This window comes from Lytechinus pictus, chromosome 1, assembly GCF_037042905.1.
Source record: "Lytechinus pictus isolate F3 Inbred chromosome 1, Lp3.0, whole genome shotgun sequence".
Classification (NCBI taxonomy): Eukaryota; Metazoa; Echinodermata; class Echinoidea; order Temnopleuroida; family Toxopneustidae; genus Lytechinus; species Lytechinus pictus.
The window spans coordinates 8,208,497-8,226,907 of record NC_087245.1 but is presented as its reverse complement, the minus strand read 5'-3'; the positions used below and the strand labels follow the sequence as shown (position 1 = coordinate 8,226,907).

The window sequence follows — 18,411 nt, the reverse complement described above, 5'->3', positions numbered from 1 at the left end:
CTCATGTCTATTTGATAGTCCATGTATCTACAAGCATTCTTTGGAGTATTGTACAAGAATAAACAGAAGGCAATATGGAACAAACAAAACAAAATCTAGAAAACAATAATCATGTTCCTTTTCCCACTCCCATCTGTTATTTTTATTCATTTTTGCCTGTTTTGATGATAAAATGAAAAATAAAGAATGTGCCCTATCTGTTCTATTCTTGAATTTTGAATAACCAAACTCCCCTTTTCTGTTTACATTTAATGCCCCTTTCTTTACTTGTGGAAATAGATTAAAAAAACTTGTATATTAAAACAGATTAAATAATGAGAATAATAGTGGATAACTGTCCTTACATTAGAATCTTTCAAGAAGTCTAGTCACTTTTTATAATCACTATTAGTGAATAATTCTTTGTACAAATTTGAATTAGATGGTAAGGCTTCAGTTCCCTCTTTTGGTAAATATATAAAGGCCCTTTGAACACTTATCTAATAGATTTAGCTACTAGATGCCAAAAGGCATACAAATATTACATCCTGAAATTTTCATCCGTGAAATGGTGATATATCCAAAAACTAGTGAGCAAATAATTTGAGACCAACAGTTTAAAATCCATGAGACTTTAAAATTGTTACCCATGTATATCATATTTTAGATTGTACCTTAATCAAACTTTGAACATAATCAATTAATTCACCAAAATTTAAGATGGGCTTTAATGAAAAGGTTTTGAGCAATGTAACTTGACGAGAGTCCCTACACTTTTTTTTTCTGTGAAAACAAGATCAATAAAATCAAGCTGTGCATAAGTGAGCATGAATTCGGGCAAAATTGACACTTTTCGATAGTCATAACTCCTAAGCATCATGTTTGGAATGATGTATTACAAATCAATATAGCAAGTCATTTTTAGCACTTACTTCTATTGTTGCTCTTAATCATCTTTTATCCCTCCGCCCACGTTTTTAGTGATATATCTGTAATATAAAAAGATGGTGCTGCCTTGTTCCATTACTTTTTTCTTTCAAGCAGACCTGCCAACCCTGGGAATGAAAAAGTGTGTTCTGTGATAAAAGTGTATTTTTCCCAAAATAAGTGTATTTCATAATAAAATGCGCGCCGCACTTGCTCATCGCGGCACTCAAGCTGCATGCAAGCTAAAATGCGCTCTGCTCTTGCAAATGAAAAAAAAAATTAAACATGTGTATATCTCACCCTGGTTTTAACAAAATGATTGAAAAAAAAAACAAGTTACCTGAAATTACATTGATCGAATAACCATATTTGTGTAAGGTTCATGAAATAGACATATAGAGATGATTTTTCTCAATAAATTACGATTTTGTAAAAAAAAAAAAAACGTACTGCCGTAATTTGGTTGCAAAAACATACTAAATACGCCAAAAACGTACTGGTTGGCAGGTCTGTTCAAGTCTCGCGCAAAGTTTTGAGGAAAAAATTGCGACCCTCAAGTACATGCGGTACTTGAATTACCCAACATTTTGTCTAGCTATTATGGTTAACCCTATTCTACCTTTATATCAGACACTTCTGATTATCATGTCCTGAATTGGGTGTCATGAAATCCATTATTCATCTTCTGGGAAAAAAATAAATGCCTAATATATGATGCATTTAAACATTGTGTCAAAATTGGATGACCGCACTATGAAAATGGTGCAAGAAATGCTTTAACGTGCTGTCAACACTGCATAACCAATCTTTACAAGTCTTAAAAGTGACATTCTTTTTGTGTTTGCTCACTATATGCACATCTCAGTGGAATAAATCTAATTTTCACAGAAAAGTTTTAGGTGTGGGAAAATTTCTTTAACATTTTTTTCATCTTCTTAACTAGTTACTAGTAGGCCTACTATAATCATAAACACAAATGTTCCATCAATATCATGGTACATTATTTGGTGAAAAGATAAAAAAAAATTGTCACACCCTGGTAAGTTATGTAGTTGCTCATCATCATCTATAACTCTCACTAAGAAATTAGTAAGCAAGGGAAGCAAAATTCTAAATTTGACATTTTAGTGGCCAATTAGGCAGGATTTTATATATATTGTCCCTGGCCTTAAGCCACTTCTCACAATTACAACATTCCAAACACGCATACATAGTTGTTGTTTTTTTTAAACTGGTTTTATTACAAATTTTCAAGAAATATTCACAATATTTACATCTGAACAAGGATACTGTGAAACACATGTACATGTATTTCCTAATAAAGAGTATAACCCCCTGCCAACAAATCTAAAAAATATTATACTTGTTTATACTAGTCATGATTTCAGAGCACAATTACAATTTATCAAGTACAGTATAAGCTGAATCTGCCATGACTTGACAAATTGAACTTCTATTAATACTAAAAAAAGGTGACTCTTCCAAAGTCAAATTGTTTGGGAAGCAGTGAAATCTTTTCAATGTGGGTGATATATGACTTGAAAGACATTACTAAAACATATTTTACAAAGTCTGGTCTGAAATAAATTATTCTAGTTAAGCAATTATTTGACTACTTATGTTAACTTATGCAGTCTACTCTATGTAAATACAAAAGTTTGATTGTTTTGGATTTTTTTTTGGGGGGACACTGTGTTCAACTTTTTTCTTTCCAAATTTTTGAACTTATATGACAAAGCCTGATGACATTGTTCCTCAAGAGGGAAGTGCAGAAATGTTCCCATGACAATGCACCCAGTACATGATTGTGGATAGGGTTTTAAAAGAAGAGCAAAGAAAACTCAAATAACTAATTTCCAACTGGGGCAGTCTTTTGGTTCAAAAGTTTGCACAAACCGATGGGAAAGGTAATTCATCTGCATATCATGACACACAGATCCTTATGCACAATAGAATCTATAGGAAGCATCTTAATTTTACACCAATAATTTCACTATGGGCTGAAGGGTCTGGAATTTGATGTGTCCCCCCAAAAAAAGAAGATAAGTTTTAATGAATTAACTTTATGGTTATTTGTATTCTATAGAACTAAGCTTTCCAAAATGTTTTATTCTGAAATCTTTGAAATTTTGTATACAACTGTATTAACAATGAATATAAAAGTAATTTTAAGAGCATATGATGACTCATATTTCAAATAATTTAATCAATTTCTTCAATGTTTTTTTACTAAGCTCTAGCAAGAAATTTAGACAATACTGGCTGCTTTCAATTTCTACATTCATGGCCAATACCTTATTACCTTACCACATCCAAGTCATTCATAAAGCCATAAATGACTTTTCAAAATCTATGGCCCGTATTCGGAACTCGGGTTTAACTTAATAGACCATAGTCTAACTCTGTGCTAAAATTATGGGAAGCCAAACATGTCAAAATTTTTTCATATGGTGTGTTTCTTATGCTCATTGTGCTCTTTCTTAATTCTTTAATGGTGAAGACAATTGTCTTATTTATCCTTCCCTGACAGTTAAGAATGATTTGAGAGTCAAATGAGCCGATACATTGAACCTTTATTGTTAGATATTTATGTCACAATTGGCTATCCATAGTTAATCTACAACTTTAAGCCAGAGTTTAAATTAAGCCCGACTTCAAGATACGAGCCCATGAAACACCTTCAAGGCAGTCTGAAAGGGATGCATGATTCGTTATGCACTCTAAAACAAGCTTTATTCAAACAATTTATATAAGCTCCATTTTAAATTACAAACTCTCAAAATGCATTTGGCATATATGTAACACTGAAGGAGCAGATTCTGCACAAGATGGTCAAACAATAAAATCAATCCACCATCTTTCACAAGAAACATGACATTTTCCCTCATCATACAGAAGCAGGATGATTTATCTTGTGAAGTACACTGAGCTTGAAATATAGGCAGCAATGTGAAGCACAATCTGACCCAGTTTAATGCTCTTCTTTAATGATGTCATGCCTCCACTACTATAGTAGTTCCCATATCAAGAGTTCTGTTTGGTTCATATCCTCACAAGATTTCCCCCAGGTAGATCTGCTTATCACTGGAACAGGAGAGGACTGGGAAATGGACACACACAATAATTTTAAATTAGTACTTCTAAAAAGAAAACTAGAGAATATGTGTATCACAAGTCGACAAAATACTACACACTGCTGCATTTAATTTTTGTAAGGCAAAATTAACACCCAGATCTTCTTAATATGCTTGTGCTTGTTGGGTAATACAAAACTAGTCACTAACATAATCACGACCACACATACACAGAAATAACAAATTGGTAATTCACAGGCCTCAGCCATATCACGAGACACAAAATTTCATTGGATTTTAAGCAATGTGAGAAAAGAATATACGTCTGTCGAACTGTCATATCATTATTCTACATGATTTAGATGTTAGGCAGAAAAAGATGTGGAGCAGATTTACAAATAATTCTTCAAATATAAATATCTTCCAGGGATATGAAATTTAGTGACAAGTTGAGGCTGTTTGTACATTCTACACTGCCCTGGTTGAAATATATAAAACAAAGAGATTGCAGCTTGCAGGACTTGAATTTATATTCCATTTAGGGCCTGACCATTTTCTATAGGTAACATCTTTTACAGCACAGATGGGGAAAATTTAAAAAGAACACAGAAATCTCTGAGGCTGAGAGGGGCATTTAAGCCCATCAAAATATGGCCTTGGAGAGCCTTGGATCGATTTGTGCACTTGCTTGTTGCTTGTCACCTGTTTGATTTAAGTGGACATTTTTCTTCCTTTCTCCAAAAATAAATTCATCAACATATTAAAAGGGGAAGTTCACCCTGACAAAAAATTTAATGTAAAATTAGCAGAAAAATAATAGAAACATATTAGTGAAGGGTTTGAGGAAAATCCATCAAAGATTTAAAAAGTTATTAGAAGTGTAATTTTTCATTTGTGACGTCTTATGCGAGCAGCTTTTTATGCATCGTGAATTAAAAATGAAAAAAGTCAATGAAATGTCGTTTTTAGTGTACCTTCAGTATATCAACAGATAAATCATTTCACACCCTCTCCTTAAAGGAAAAATATTTTAGTCATTTTGAACCATTAAAAATTGATATTCATGCATTTTATACAACGTAAGATATGGGGCACCTGCTCATTTATGATATCACAAATCAAAAACTTAAAATTCTAATAACTTTTTTGATCTTTGATAGATTTTTCCCAAACCTTCACCAGCATTTTGTTTTATTTTTTTCTGGTATTTTTACTACAAACTTTTCGTCAGGTTAACTTTCCCTTTAAGTCCAGTTTTTGTAACTTACTGATAGGTTCATGAGGATGGAAGTCAATCTGATTGACAGAGCCAACATGGCCAGGTAGCTTGTAAAGGATTCTCCTTGATGTGGTATCCCATACATAGACATGACGATCAGCTGATCCAGCTGCAACCTTACTACCATCAGGAGACCATGAACATCGTAATAAATTCTACATCAATAGAATAAGAGATTTGAAAAGGCATAGTCAAGTGGATAATTTTCAATTTATAGTACATAGGCTAAAGATAAATACCAGTTGTGGTAACGATCTCAAAATGAGTTTGAACAGAATCCAAAGAAATTGCCACCGAAGTGTTTGTATGTATAAATAAAAATATGTGACAAATGACTCTGGAAGAAAACGCGTAATTGCGGAGAATTGAGTAAAATAAGCACGGAATTCCATCAAATCTCCTGTATTTTTTTAAGCATAATTAATACACTGTCCCACATATGCTTTTCTGTTTAAGTGATCATGATAATTATCGATTTTGAGCTAAGATTTCATGATTTTACAAAGATCACTTTACATTAATGTACCAGATCTAGATGTATGATAATAATAATATTTTGACTATTAACCTTGATTTTGAAGACTTTCTCATGAAATAATTGTTTGCTGCAACTACTGTCTTTTACCATTAAATCCCTTTCTAGACACTTATGACATTTAGCAACAATAGCAAGTTCATTTGTACATTTATCTGTTAATGATTTTTTAGCTGCAAGAACTGACCATGGGGAAACTCAGAAACTCTGGGCTATTTCAAAAGGAGTTAATAGTCACTTTTGGAGCCCTGGGGGTGTTTCACAAAGATTTAAGTATGACTTAGAGTCGCACTTAAATTGCAACACATAAACAATATGAAACGTGCAATCTTATTGATCAATACACAGTAGTGCACGTCCTTTTGGCATGATCTGACTAATGCGGCCATTCCTTTTATACCACATGCAAATAGGCATTTACGTACGACTCTTAGTCATACTTACCACAATAGTCAGATCATGATCAAGTGACATGTGCTGTTGACATGTTCAATGAGGTTGCACAACACAATGGTATTGGCAGGACCCTATTAAAAGACTCAGCTATTTTGGAGGTATCATGCACCCCCTCCCAGCTTCTGATCTTGGCAATCGTCCGCACATGTATTTAGTAACATCACTCACCTTTTCAAAGTTGTGTTGGTGTCCCTGGAATATCTTCACACATCTTTCTGGTGAAGCAAACGGTCGTACATCCCAAATTCGTACTTGAGAACAGTCAGGAAAAGAAAAGAAATTCATAAATGACTTTACACATTAAGATATAAAATCAGGATTATACAATATGATTTCATACTAGTAAGAAAAAGTACTGGTAGTGATTTTGAGAGGAGTTGAAAAAACAAGCTTTATAATCATACCTACCAACTTTTGAAATGAAAAAAATATATATACATCCAAGGAAAGGGCAAATAGAATATTGAGATTTGATCATTCAACAGACTTTCATGTAAAGATGAAGCATCATCAGAATGAAGTTCAACCCTGCACTGTAATAGTGTACTATTGTCACGTTTCTTGTTACCTATGCTAACGTCCATGCAAAAATGTGTAAATGATTTTAAAATACATGTATGAGAAATCAATAACATGTTTTCACATAATACTTACACGTATTATCCATGGAGTTTGAAACAATATAGGACCCATCTGGACTTAGTTCTAACCCAGTCACAGAGTCACTATGACCAGACATCTTGTAGAGTAGTCCATTCTTTCTCAGATCCCACACCTGTATGAAGAGAAACACAATACAAATCATTTATCAACCATGTAACAACAGCCAGGTTTGCTAATAGATGCACTCACAAAAGATTTTCTATTAAATATAATAGGAAACTTCTGACCATCTATTCTTGAGCACATTGTGATCTCCACAACAGAGATGTTATTTTGCATCAAATGTTACTAATTTCCTCCTCTTATTTTACCACCTCCTGAGTCAACATAATATTAGAGTGTGGAAAATAAGGGCAAAAAGAAAACTGACACCTCAGGACTTGTAAAGTGATTAGATCACAAATACCCAACTTGATTTCTTTATCAACAAAGAAAAATTATTCCCTTGGTATTCACTAGATAATAGAAAATGCCCTAAACTGACTTACCTTGATATCATTGTCAATACCACCGGATATAATCTGGTCGCTGGTATCATTGAAGGAAACAGCTAAGACCTGGTAAGTACTTTGGAACGTCTGGGCACAGCCTCGTTTTCTTGTATCCCAAATCTATACAACCAAAGTAGTCAAAATAAAAATGGATGTTATCCAATAACTGCTTTATAGTCAGTCATTATTTATCATGATTTCAATGGTTAGATCAAGACTCATGTAATTTGGTTTGTTGGTAACCACTCATAACTACATGCACTTCATCAGGGCTTAAAGTTTGTATTTTGTCAGTGAAGAATTCATAGAGTAATCAAGTTATTAGAAACTCAATTTCGGACCATGATGCCCATACAACAGTGTGAAAATACAACAGATTTAATGTTATCATAATGCAAATACAACAGTTTTTAAAATAATTTTTCACTGACAATATACTTTCACAAGATTTTAATTAAGCTCAACAGATGTTGATCTCAAATTAGAGATTAGAAAATTAACATCAAATTACAATTTGAGTTTGATTCCAATCATTAGCAACTCCTTGTTAAACAGGGTCCTAGACTTACTTTGATGGTGCCATCATCACTACCACTGGTGACTAATGAAGGACCTCTCCTAGCATAGTAACATGAATTGACAAATGATGTATGTCCTCTCATTCTCTTCACCCTAGCTCCTGTCTCTGTATCCCATAGACATACCATCTTATCCGTCGCACAGGACACAATCTGACTGGAAAGACAATCAAGTACAAAAATACATAAAATTGGGACTCTTGGACCTGCACATATTAATACATATACCATTATAATGACTAATTTCTTTTGAATATTTTTATGTTTCCCTAAACGATGAGTCACTTTTGAAATATATACATGTAGGGAAAAGATAATATACCTAGGATGTTTTGAGTACAGTATTCTTTCCTTCAGATGTTTTTTTTCTTTCATATAATAGTCTGGAATATAATCCTTACATTCAAGATGTTTAATAATCTTGTCGATTAAGTGAGATTTGCCATGCAACTATGATCTGGAAAACCCGTGTTCCTTTCTTTCATTCTTTTTCCTTTAACATTTTTTTAAAGGTTTTTAGATTTTGGATGTAAAAAAAATATTTCCTCAGGAAAAATTCAAGTTTTCAAATCAATTGTAAGAAATTCAGTAATTTTCACATTTTTCATTCAAATAATCTGGTAGAAGAATGTAGATCAACTAACGCATACCTGCCAACCAATATGATTAAATCGTATTTTGGAGCATTTGTTACGATTTTTTAGATTAAAAAGAGGGAAAATCGTAGCAATATGATTTTTAACATTGGAGGGGAATAAATTTACATATTTTAGCACTCAAACGCTTTTAGCGTTGCCTTATGTATTTCTGACGCACTGCAATGCTTTAAAGACACTTTTGAGTGCGCACATACGTGCATTCAGCATGAAAATCGTATTTTACACATCTCACATGTTTCCATTGAGATCTCATGAGTGTGCGATGGCATGAGGTTGCTTGTTCCATGAGGTGGGCCTCTCGCTGAAGCACTGGGCCGCTGGGCCTGGCTGGCCGTTGGTTAGGAATGCGGTGTTATGTCTGGGGGATCGTAAGCTTTCAGCGGTGAGGTTTCGACTTATCTTAGCGAAGTCCATGATTATTTTCACCTCTACAGTTTTTCTTAGTGTTTGATTCTGCACCTGTGGCTATGGACTCTTAATCTAGTTGGATTTTTAATCATCTTTCCATGGTTTTATTTGAGTGACTATTATAGTATGACTGTATTGCATTGGCATATGGTACCGGCGCGGCGTAGCGGCGGTAGGCCCACGCCATGTTTCAGTCAGGCTGAATTGTAGCTTCATCATCACGCAGCAGTCATTGACAAACGCTTTATTTCGGTCTATATAATATATTTTTCAATGTTTTTGTTTCATTGTGATTATTTTTGTCATATTCATTTATTTAAATTTTCTAAATTATTTTTACATTATCATTGGATAATTGTGAAAATGAAAAATTATAATTGCACAAAACTGTGCTTTTATTCTGCTTTCTAGTGATAACTAGTAGAAAATGAAAGTAAAAGGGTAAATAAGATTTTGTTTTATGATGTCTAAATCTAATATCTTGTTAAGGACAAAATTTTTGCAAGCTCGCTGCTGTTTAGAAATGTTTGTCCTTTTTTGGCACGGTGTTGACCATCCCGGAAAGTTTGGGAATCGCGCGATCAGAGTAGGATTTTCAATTTCCAAATTTTGGCTATGTATGCTAATGTTGTTTTGCCAGATCACAACCAGCTGTTAAAGATCTTTTGTTTTGCCAGATGTCAACACTGCAAGCTGATACACCATATTTTATCTCTATATACCAAAAATCAAATTACGAGAGGACAGTTGCATATGGGAAAGTGATAAAAAAGAAAATTAAGAATGAAAAATGATAGATGGAATGATAGATAGTAGCAAATAACCTTTGTTAGTGAAGGTGATGGGCAAACTATCATCTTCAAGCCAAGTTGGATGTAGCTATTTTTCTGAAGCAAAGCTGATGAGAGATAGCGAGTACATCCAGCTTGCCGAGGAAGTTATAGTTTGCCTCGTCACCTGAAATCAAGGAGATCATTGTAGTTCACATCTGGAACCATTTAAAAAAAATAAACCAATATGTATATTCTTCTACAAAGTAAGAATTTGTATTTAAAAATCAAGGCTTCCTATTATACAAAATTCTGTCAACGCTAGATTTACTAATAGCGCATGTATGTAAACTGCCTGCAAACGCATAGATATTGCTTGAGCAAGGTAATTATGACCTTACTTGTAAAGGAATTTTATCTTCACAACAAATTTTTTAATAGACAAACTCATAATGATTCATAATATATCTGATGTGATCAACAAGCCAAAAAAATTCCATCACTGCAAGTCTGCAAGTGATGATTGATGGGAAAACTACACTCTATCATCTGATCGACCTTTGACCAATCCTACAGCAGTGGTTAACTTAGACTTACCTGCCATCAGTGTTATAGTGGAGCTCCATGATTGCACCTTGGTGGCCCTTCAATACTCCATAGTTCTCACACTCTCCATACACATTCCATAAAACTAGGAAAGTAAAATGAAAGAATGGCAGTCAGTCGGCAAGCCCTCAAAAAGTAGCTTCTTTTATCCAAGTGATATTCATGACTAGAGGGTTTTTGCATCGTTAATGAGCTTGGTGCGGATGAAAACACCTCTTTTTATTTGGCCATTGCTGCTCTTAATATTGACCAAATTTCATGTTGTTGGTATCATTAAAAAGAATAAATATAATTATTTCAGGTCATGTGTCTGGATTTTTAAAACAATTTTGTAACATAGGTGAAACTTTTGATCTTAAACATGAAACAAAATAATTATTTTCATGCAACAAAACTTGTTGTTTTTACACTTAATTTCTGGTTGGGCCCTAATAATTTTTAGATTATGATAAAGCTGAAGATCTAAGCTTTAATGTGATATAATTTTTATAAGAAGAGGTGTCTTAGATGGGTCAGCAGCCAGCTTTTCATAGGACAAGTACATTTAGCAGTTTAAAAACAAGAATACTGCGCTCTGATTGGTCATAGAGACCACACACCCACGCAAATTCCAATGTTCCCACACTGGGCCTCTGCAAGGTCACACTCACAAAGTGGTAATCTCATCAAATTACCCGCGCCTGATGTTTTGAAACACTAATCAACCAATCAGAACTCTAGATTTTATGCGTCTCAGAAATGTCAGAAATCTTGTCTTGCATTTTGTTGGAAAAAGCTGGCTGCTGACCCATCTAAAAGGTGCCACATATCAAAAGTGACATAGTAAGAAAGTGTAGAGTTTGAGCTTTCTGATGATATAAATAATGTTTGTGCCTAAAACACAAAATTTTGCACAATTTGCAAGAGAAAAAAGAGGAAGAAAATTCTGTTTGAGGCATCTTTTCATGCCTAAAATTCACTTATTTATCAAAATATTTTATTCAAAAGAAATAATCAGTATAAAAGAGTAATGTTTACTCTTTCATATGGTATAAAAATAATCAATTTTACTCAAGGAAAAAGTGGTTAAATTCTTTGAGAAACAAAGTCTCACAATTCACGAGATTTTGCAGGGACATGAATTCAGCCACAAGAGGACTTGGATAAATCTTGCTCATTTGCTAATTAAGACAGGGGCTTGCAGATAGACTGAACGGTGTTTATATATAGTATCGATGTACACTTCTTACTGCTTTGATATGAACAGTCAGTGAAAGTATGACACAAAATTCAAAGTGAATTTAAAAACATTTAGTCACCAAACATTTTTACTTCACCTGTTTAAGAAATAATGCAAGAAAGAGAAACCTCAAAATGAAAAGAGGCAGCAACAAGACAAGAAAGATTTTCTAGGGCTATTTGAAAGAGCTTTTTCCATAGGGTATTTAGGGCATCATTAAAGCATGGAAAGCAAAATTACATTTCTAAGAAATTGAATAAACTTTAAATAAAATTTTGAACAAATAAGTCATAATTGTGATCATTTTCTGTAAAGAATAGTTATTACAAATTACAAAATGTTTAGTACATTGAATAGTCACAATGATTCATATTTCACCATAAGCCTGTAAAAATTAACATTTTGATCATTTCAAGTTTAAGAACTGTTTCGGGCTGTCGCACACTATTGCATAGAAGGGTATTTGATCCTCACCATGTGTAATGTCATATCAATACATTGTCACCCAATAATAATTGTCAAACAAAGTTCACATAACATTTTTTTCATTCAGCTTAGCCAGGCTATCATAGAGGTGTAATAGATAGGAAAACAAATGTTGGTTTGGATTTATACTGTCCCTTTCCCTCAGATCCCAGTGAGTTGGATAAGTGTCATGGGGTAAGTTCTTTTAGAACCTTTCTCGTATTTCTTATTGCTACCCCATCTAAAATAATAATGATGACATTGAGATGATACATGCATATTGTGAACTAAATATTGCCTTTTGAAAGTCCAACAGAACATGCGGCCGGCGGCCCTAGTATTATAGACCTAGATACTCACAGATAGACCTGTCAAATGAACCTGATGCCAATGTCTGTCCATTAGGATGGAATCTAGCACTGAAGATCTCCCCCTCATGACCAGTCAATAGCATGATAGCTGCAGTCATGCTAGATAGGCGAGGTGGCCCCTGTATAAAAACAAACGATTTGGGAACTTCTAGATTTAGCCATACATGTATTGTTTTAAAATCAACCTTCCCCTCAAATTACATATCATTTTATATACATGCACAATTTGTTTAATGGATAGTTATTTTCTTTCCCCATATAAAAGGAAAATCTCTTAACTCTTTTACATCATTATCTCTTTTCACTGCACTTATTTCCTTGAATTCATGTATACCAGTGGCAAATGGCTTCAGAGCAGCAAAAATATTTTTGTGAGCCAAATCAATATGTGTGAAGTGCTCATCACGAACAATGTCACGTCGAAATCGACGCTGAAATACACTGCAGCCAGCTGTTCCCGATCAAATATTTCAAAAAGCAGTGGGCATATTGACCTTGAAATATGACTGACATACTTGCCATGACGTGTCATGATTTCTGGTGGGGAAGTTTGCTCGAAGTTGGCCGGAGCAAAACTTGAGAAACAGCAGGTATGTGCGAATGCCGCCGCATCGCGAGCGCTGGTTTTGGCTGCACAGGCCGTGCACAGTTTCACTGCAAGTGGCATCGCTTCTGTCCTGGCTCTCTCCTCGAAAATGGAGTTTACTGTGCATGCGCAACTTGTGGCCTGCGATTTTATGCCTTTTTTTAGACAGTCGATGATGTGCACTTTCTGTACATGTAAGTTTCAATATGGATATCGCGGCTTTATCGCCGCTTGAAAGTTCATCAAATTTTTGGATGCGTAAATGACCGAAATTTGTAATGGTAAGTAAAATATGTTTCCAAACAAGGACGCCAACTCTTTCTGTTAGTATTGATCTGCAAAATATCAAAATTTGAGCTGATTCTATCAACACGCAGGCCAGATATAAGAGTCTCTCGGCAGTCTCTCGGCAGTCAAGCTGCCCGATGCCGTGGGCTGGGTGACGGGAGCGGTGGATAGTGAGTTGTTCATGCTGGATTGAATTGGATCTTGAATTGTTTGTTACTTGATAATATTGTGCTTTTTTCTGAAAATTTCTGTCATTATACCATAGATTTATTATTCTGATATTGATTTTAATACATACATTTTGTCGCAAAAATACATTTTCCTCCCAATGTGACTCAAGGTGGTTGATTGTTCAATCACGTTTCATCATTTGGAAACTGGATTTGCTTTTGAAAGTGAAACATTGATGTTGACTTTTTTAAATTAAAATGCAAAATCTATGGTGTTTATTTTTTTTCTTTTGTAGAAAAAATATATATGGAAACTTTTAAATCATGTTTCATTATTTGGAGACTGGATTTGCTTTTGAAAGGGGAATAGGCCTATCATGAATGTTGACTTTTAAATTAAAATGCAAAAATTATGTTGTTTGATTTTTTCACTCAAGATTGTAAGGAAATACATGAAAACTCAGAGGAAATAATTGTTCATTTCCACATGGGTCTAGTCCTGTATTTTTTATCAATCTTTTTTCCCCCCTATTTTTTAAATTTTCCTTTTTTTGCATGAGGGTTGCAGGTGGGGGGGTTGTGTCTCTAACTGGAAAATGGGGATGGGATTTGTACAAGTTTTTGTGTCACTTTTGTTTCTCTTGTTTTTAGTGTTGTTTGGAGCTTTGATGTCTGTTTTTGTTGTTGTTTAGAGCTTTGATATCTGTTTTTTTTTCAGGTTTTTTTTTTAAAGATATAGACCACTCGTTTCCTTTTCTTTTGTCTTCAACCAATAATTTGGTGCCTTTCAAGTTTATCAATGGAGAGATTGGTAAGTTTGGATTGTGAAGTTCTTTTCCACAAAATCTTGCTAATTTTGTTGTTTTGTTTCATAATAGTATGGAAGTATGTCTACATTTATATGCAGTGATTTCACTTTAGAATCTGAATTTATTCATTTTTCTTTTTAAAAAAAAGGGAGCTCAAACAGGGCCTTCATAATATGTATACAAATCTAAGAAATGCATTGAAAACTGATAAAATATATCAAAGCTTAATTAAATTGTAATCAAATGCCCAGGGTCTCTAAAATCAAAAGCTATTATAGGCCTACATGTATAACAAATTGTTGAAACTATAAAATACATAAGAGAAGGAATTGGTGAAACAATCAAATACATTAGAAAATAGCACACTTGTACATTATTTTTAAACCATACAAAATACAAAATGATAATTTTCATGTCAAAAAAGACCCCATACATATATGTATACAATACTGAAGTTGAAAAAAGGCTTGTAATTTATACCTGAAAAACAAAGAAATACATTAGAAATTACAAAAACTATACTTTAAACAATTTCATTAAGAAAATTAGGAAAGATTTCTTTATGTCCCCTCCACTAATTAAAAAAAATACTTCTCCAAAACCCCCTTCTTTCATTCTCTTTATCTTCTTTTTTTCTTCTTACTTTAGCTTGGAACTTGGATTCGAACCTCTCGCTGCAGAACGAAGCATCTCCAGTCTGTCGCCTTACTCACTGAGCTACATGTACCAGGAATTGTTGAAAGCCATGGGTTTCATAACGGTTATCGTGTGTCGGTTATCAACCGATATTACGACTAGTCTACTCTCCAAGAGTATTGGGTATTTATTTTTCTGACTAAATAAACCGATGACATTGGGAATTACACACACTCGAGATTTTGACGGAATAAAGCCACATTTTGGTATCAGGTATGTATCCAACTTTTCCTTCCTAAATCTCTTAGATATATGTTAGATTGAAATTGAAACTTTATTTACCACAATCTTCATAAAAAACCTACAAATCAAGAAGTATAAATATTTCAATAAAATACATTTTAACACAAGTGAGTATATTTAATTCTTGACAAACCTTCTCCATATTTTTTGTTTAATTTTAGGGAAGTCTTGCCGAAAATTATCTCCCACATGATGCTGTTTCGATGCCAACTAAATTTCATAAATTATCTATCATGATCACCATCATTTGGCAAAAACAATGCATAATTGGAATAATTAATTTGAATTAATTAGAAGAAATTATTGTACACATATTAAGAAAAAAATTACAAAGTGACATGATTACACATCAATTGAGCGTTCTTTCACCTTTCCATTCATACCAAAATTACTCCAAAGGGCCCCAAAACAAAGAAGTTAGAGCCTGTTGAAGACTTGGGTTCAAAAGGTCACAAAAATCGGTTATGTATTACATTGACTTTACATTAAGAATAAGACATCGGCCACACATTTAGATGAATATGCGCAACTTAAACTGAAATAACTTTATAATTCCTTGATGAAAATTAGAGTTCTTGGTATCATTTGAAAGGCCTTTTAAGAGTTTTCAAATGACACCAAATTTATTGATATCACTATCAGATAATTTTTTTATTATTTTTTGTCACATAACTAGGCCTAGTTCAAACTGCATTAGCGCCAAGGAATTTCATGAATTTACCGTCATCTGTTGATTCTTTGCACACGTATGTCAAATTAAGGGAGCATTATTTGTATTCAAGTCACCAAAAAAAGCTAAAAGCTGGGCATAGACAAACATTCAGAAACTCTTCTCTCCAGTCATTTCAGAGTCTACCACATAGGAAGCCATCCCTGTTAACGGTGCGTGCAATTAGTATAAACCGCCTCTTCTCTGAAGTCTATCACGATTTCGTGATTGTAATGTTCGCATGGCACGGAAGCTAAATCGCATAACTGGGAATACAGTCGTATGATAGTCATTGTGAGAATGTCGAGTAGTCTATTCTTGCTTACTAAAGAGTAAAGTTAATTCTTACCGCTTGCATGAGAGCATTTTGTTGATTGCTTGCAGCCACAAGTTCATGATGCTTCGATCTTTTAACTGCAACTAAAGCACCTTCCTCTGCTTTCCGTTTGTGGTCCATCACCGGCATGATTTCGAGATGTGCAAATGTAAACTAAAAAAAAATACGGTGGGCCTTCACTGGATCCATGCACCGTGCAAAGTTAGCTGGCTAGATATCATTGTAAGATGGCGCTATAGTAGTTGGCATTCACAGAGATACGATCTTACGGTGTCACGCGCGTAAAACATTCCCCATAGACTTGTGTGTTAAAATGGCACTTCAGAAAAATTCATAAAAAATAAATGTGAAATTAGAGGGTCGAATGTTTACTACCTTTGGATAGGATATATATCTGACATTCCATATCTGACCAGAGAAGGGTATCGTAGCCAGCTCATTTTAAAAATAAATCGCCATTTATGAAGATAACTATATGATGGGATCAAATTCATCAACTGAAACAGTAAAATAGCCCCAATTCTTCCGCCAGTCAAAAATAATTCCAAATCATTGATATATCTTCCCAATTTGGGCAAAGGAAGCTCAGTAGTTACCATTTCTAGAAACAGTGTTAGATTTTGAATCATATTCATACACTTTTGTCAATCAGCAATATTAAATTGAAAAAATTCGAATGGGTTGGGTCGAACGAATATCTTTAGCCCTCCTAATGTAATTAGGCTCATGGCACCTTTATTATATGACCTATGAATTTTATTTTTTTAAATAGCTACTTTGCTATTCTTTTATATCTGTACACTCACGCTAGCACAAAGAAATGCATTGAAAATGCCTATTTTCTATGCAATGACCCATTTTAATGTGTTACTCATATATGTTATATTCACTATATGGATGTCTACATATCCTACCTGCATATAGCCCAACAGTGAATGCAATGACAATATATAAAGGCCCCTGTTCACCTTGTAATATAAAGGTGTATGTAAATTTTGTGTAGATATCAGGATACCAGAACTGCCCCAATTATATAATTACCAGATATACATAAGATTGAATGAGGAAACAATAAAAGAATGAGAACATATTACTTTAGTACATTTGCATTTGACCTATTACTAGTATATCAAAATCTTCCTAGGGCTATTGCCTATCAGATGTAAGAAGGAAGAGATACATAAATAGATAGAAAGAGAGAGAGAAAGAGAGAGAGGGAGAGAAAGAAAGAAAGATAATTTTATAGATGACATGGCTTATAAAGAGGGGGGGGGGGGCTAGACTAAGATTGGAGCACACAGCCACCCCCCCCCCTCCCTCCTTAGTTGAGCACTATTAGATACCTTACCTTACTCTGTGCCTTTTTCTAAATACCTTCTTGAAGGTACCACTCTAGTTCTCTTCAGTAAAGTTCACAAAGTTCTATCTCCTCTCTACCCCATTCCAAAGAACAATTTTAACATGAGCAATTTGTAAAGTCTTTCTGAAAACAGAGGAAGAAGTTCTAACTGCAATATTTTTACCTAATTTTGGGCCATAATACACTGTTACCATGGCAACGCAATTTCCAACACATGCAAAAAATGTGTATTGCACATCTTTACCCCCAAGACCAAAATATATACATACACACCAACATTCAACCCCCTCCACCGCCACCCTTCGGCTTGTTTAGCATCTGCATTCAGATATTTGGTGCATTGAGATGCGAGGACAAACAGAAAATCTGTTCAAAAGGGGTCTGAATTCAAGAACTAAACCTATGCAAAATAATGCACTGCTATTGAGTTTTGCACTAGCGCTAGTCTATATATCAGACCAATCTAAACTCATAAATTCTGACATTTTCACCCATTTTTTCACTGTTCCTGCAGCCAGATTTTTTGGAGCATACCCCATTTTTACTTCTTATACATAAACAAAGGTCTGGAGAAAAAATCATGCTTTTGTCCATCGTGTCCACATAATTTCGCTAACAGACCAGGGGCGGCATTCTGAGGTCATTTTATCTTTAAAATATTTTATTTTATCTCTTAAAATGAAATTGGTATTCTGAGATGACATTTTATCTCTCAGATAAAATTTAAAATTTT

The 18,411-nt window shown here is 34.1% G+C and overlaps 1 protein-coding gene across 1 annotated transcript; it reads right to left on the bottom strand.

The window, feature by feature from the left end:
- Positions 1-42: 42 nt before the first annotated feature.
- LOC135153141 (U5 small nuclear ribonucleoprotein 40 kDa protein-like) lies at positions 43-16,822 on the bottom strand. Its single transcript, XM_064095114.1, has 9 exons — positions 16,331-16,822; positions 12,470-12,599; positions 10,417-10,510; positions 7,974-8,139; positions 7,402-7,524; positions 6,905-7,025; positions 6,419-6,501; positions 5,249-5,414; positions 43-4,006 (listed from the first exon to the last, which is right to left on the bottom strand). The coding sequence occupies exons 1-9, from the start codon at positions 16,445-16,447 to the stop codon at positions 3,957-3,959; spliced, it is 1,050 nt and encodes a 349-aa protein (XP_063951184.1). The 5' UTR covers positions 16,448-16,822; the 3' UTR covers positions 43-3,956.
- Between the last annotated feature and the right edge of the window lie 1,589 nt (positions 16,823-18,411).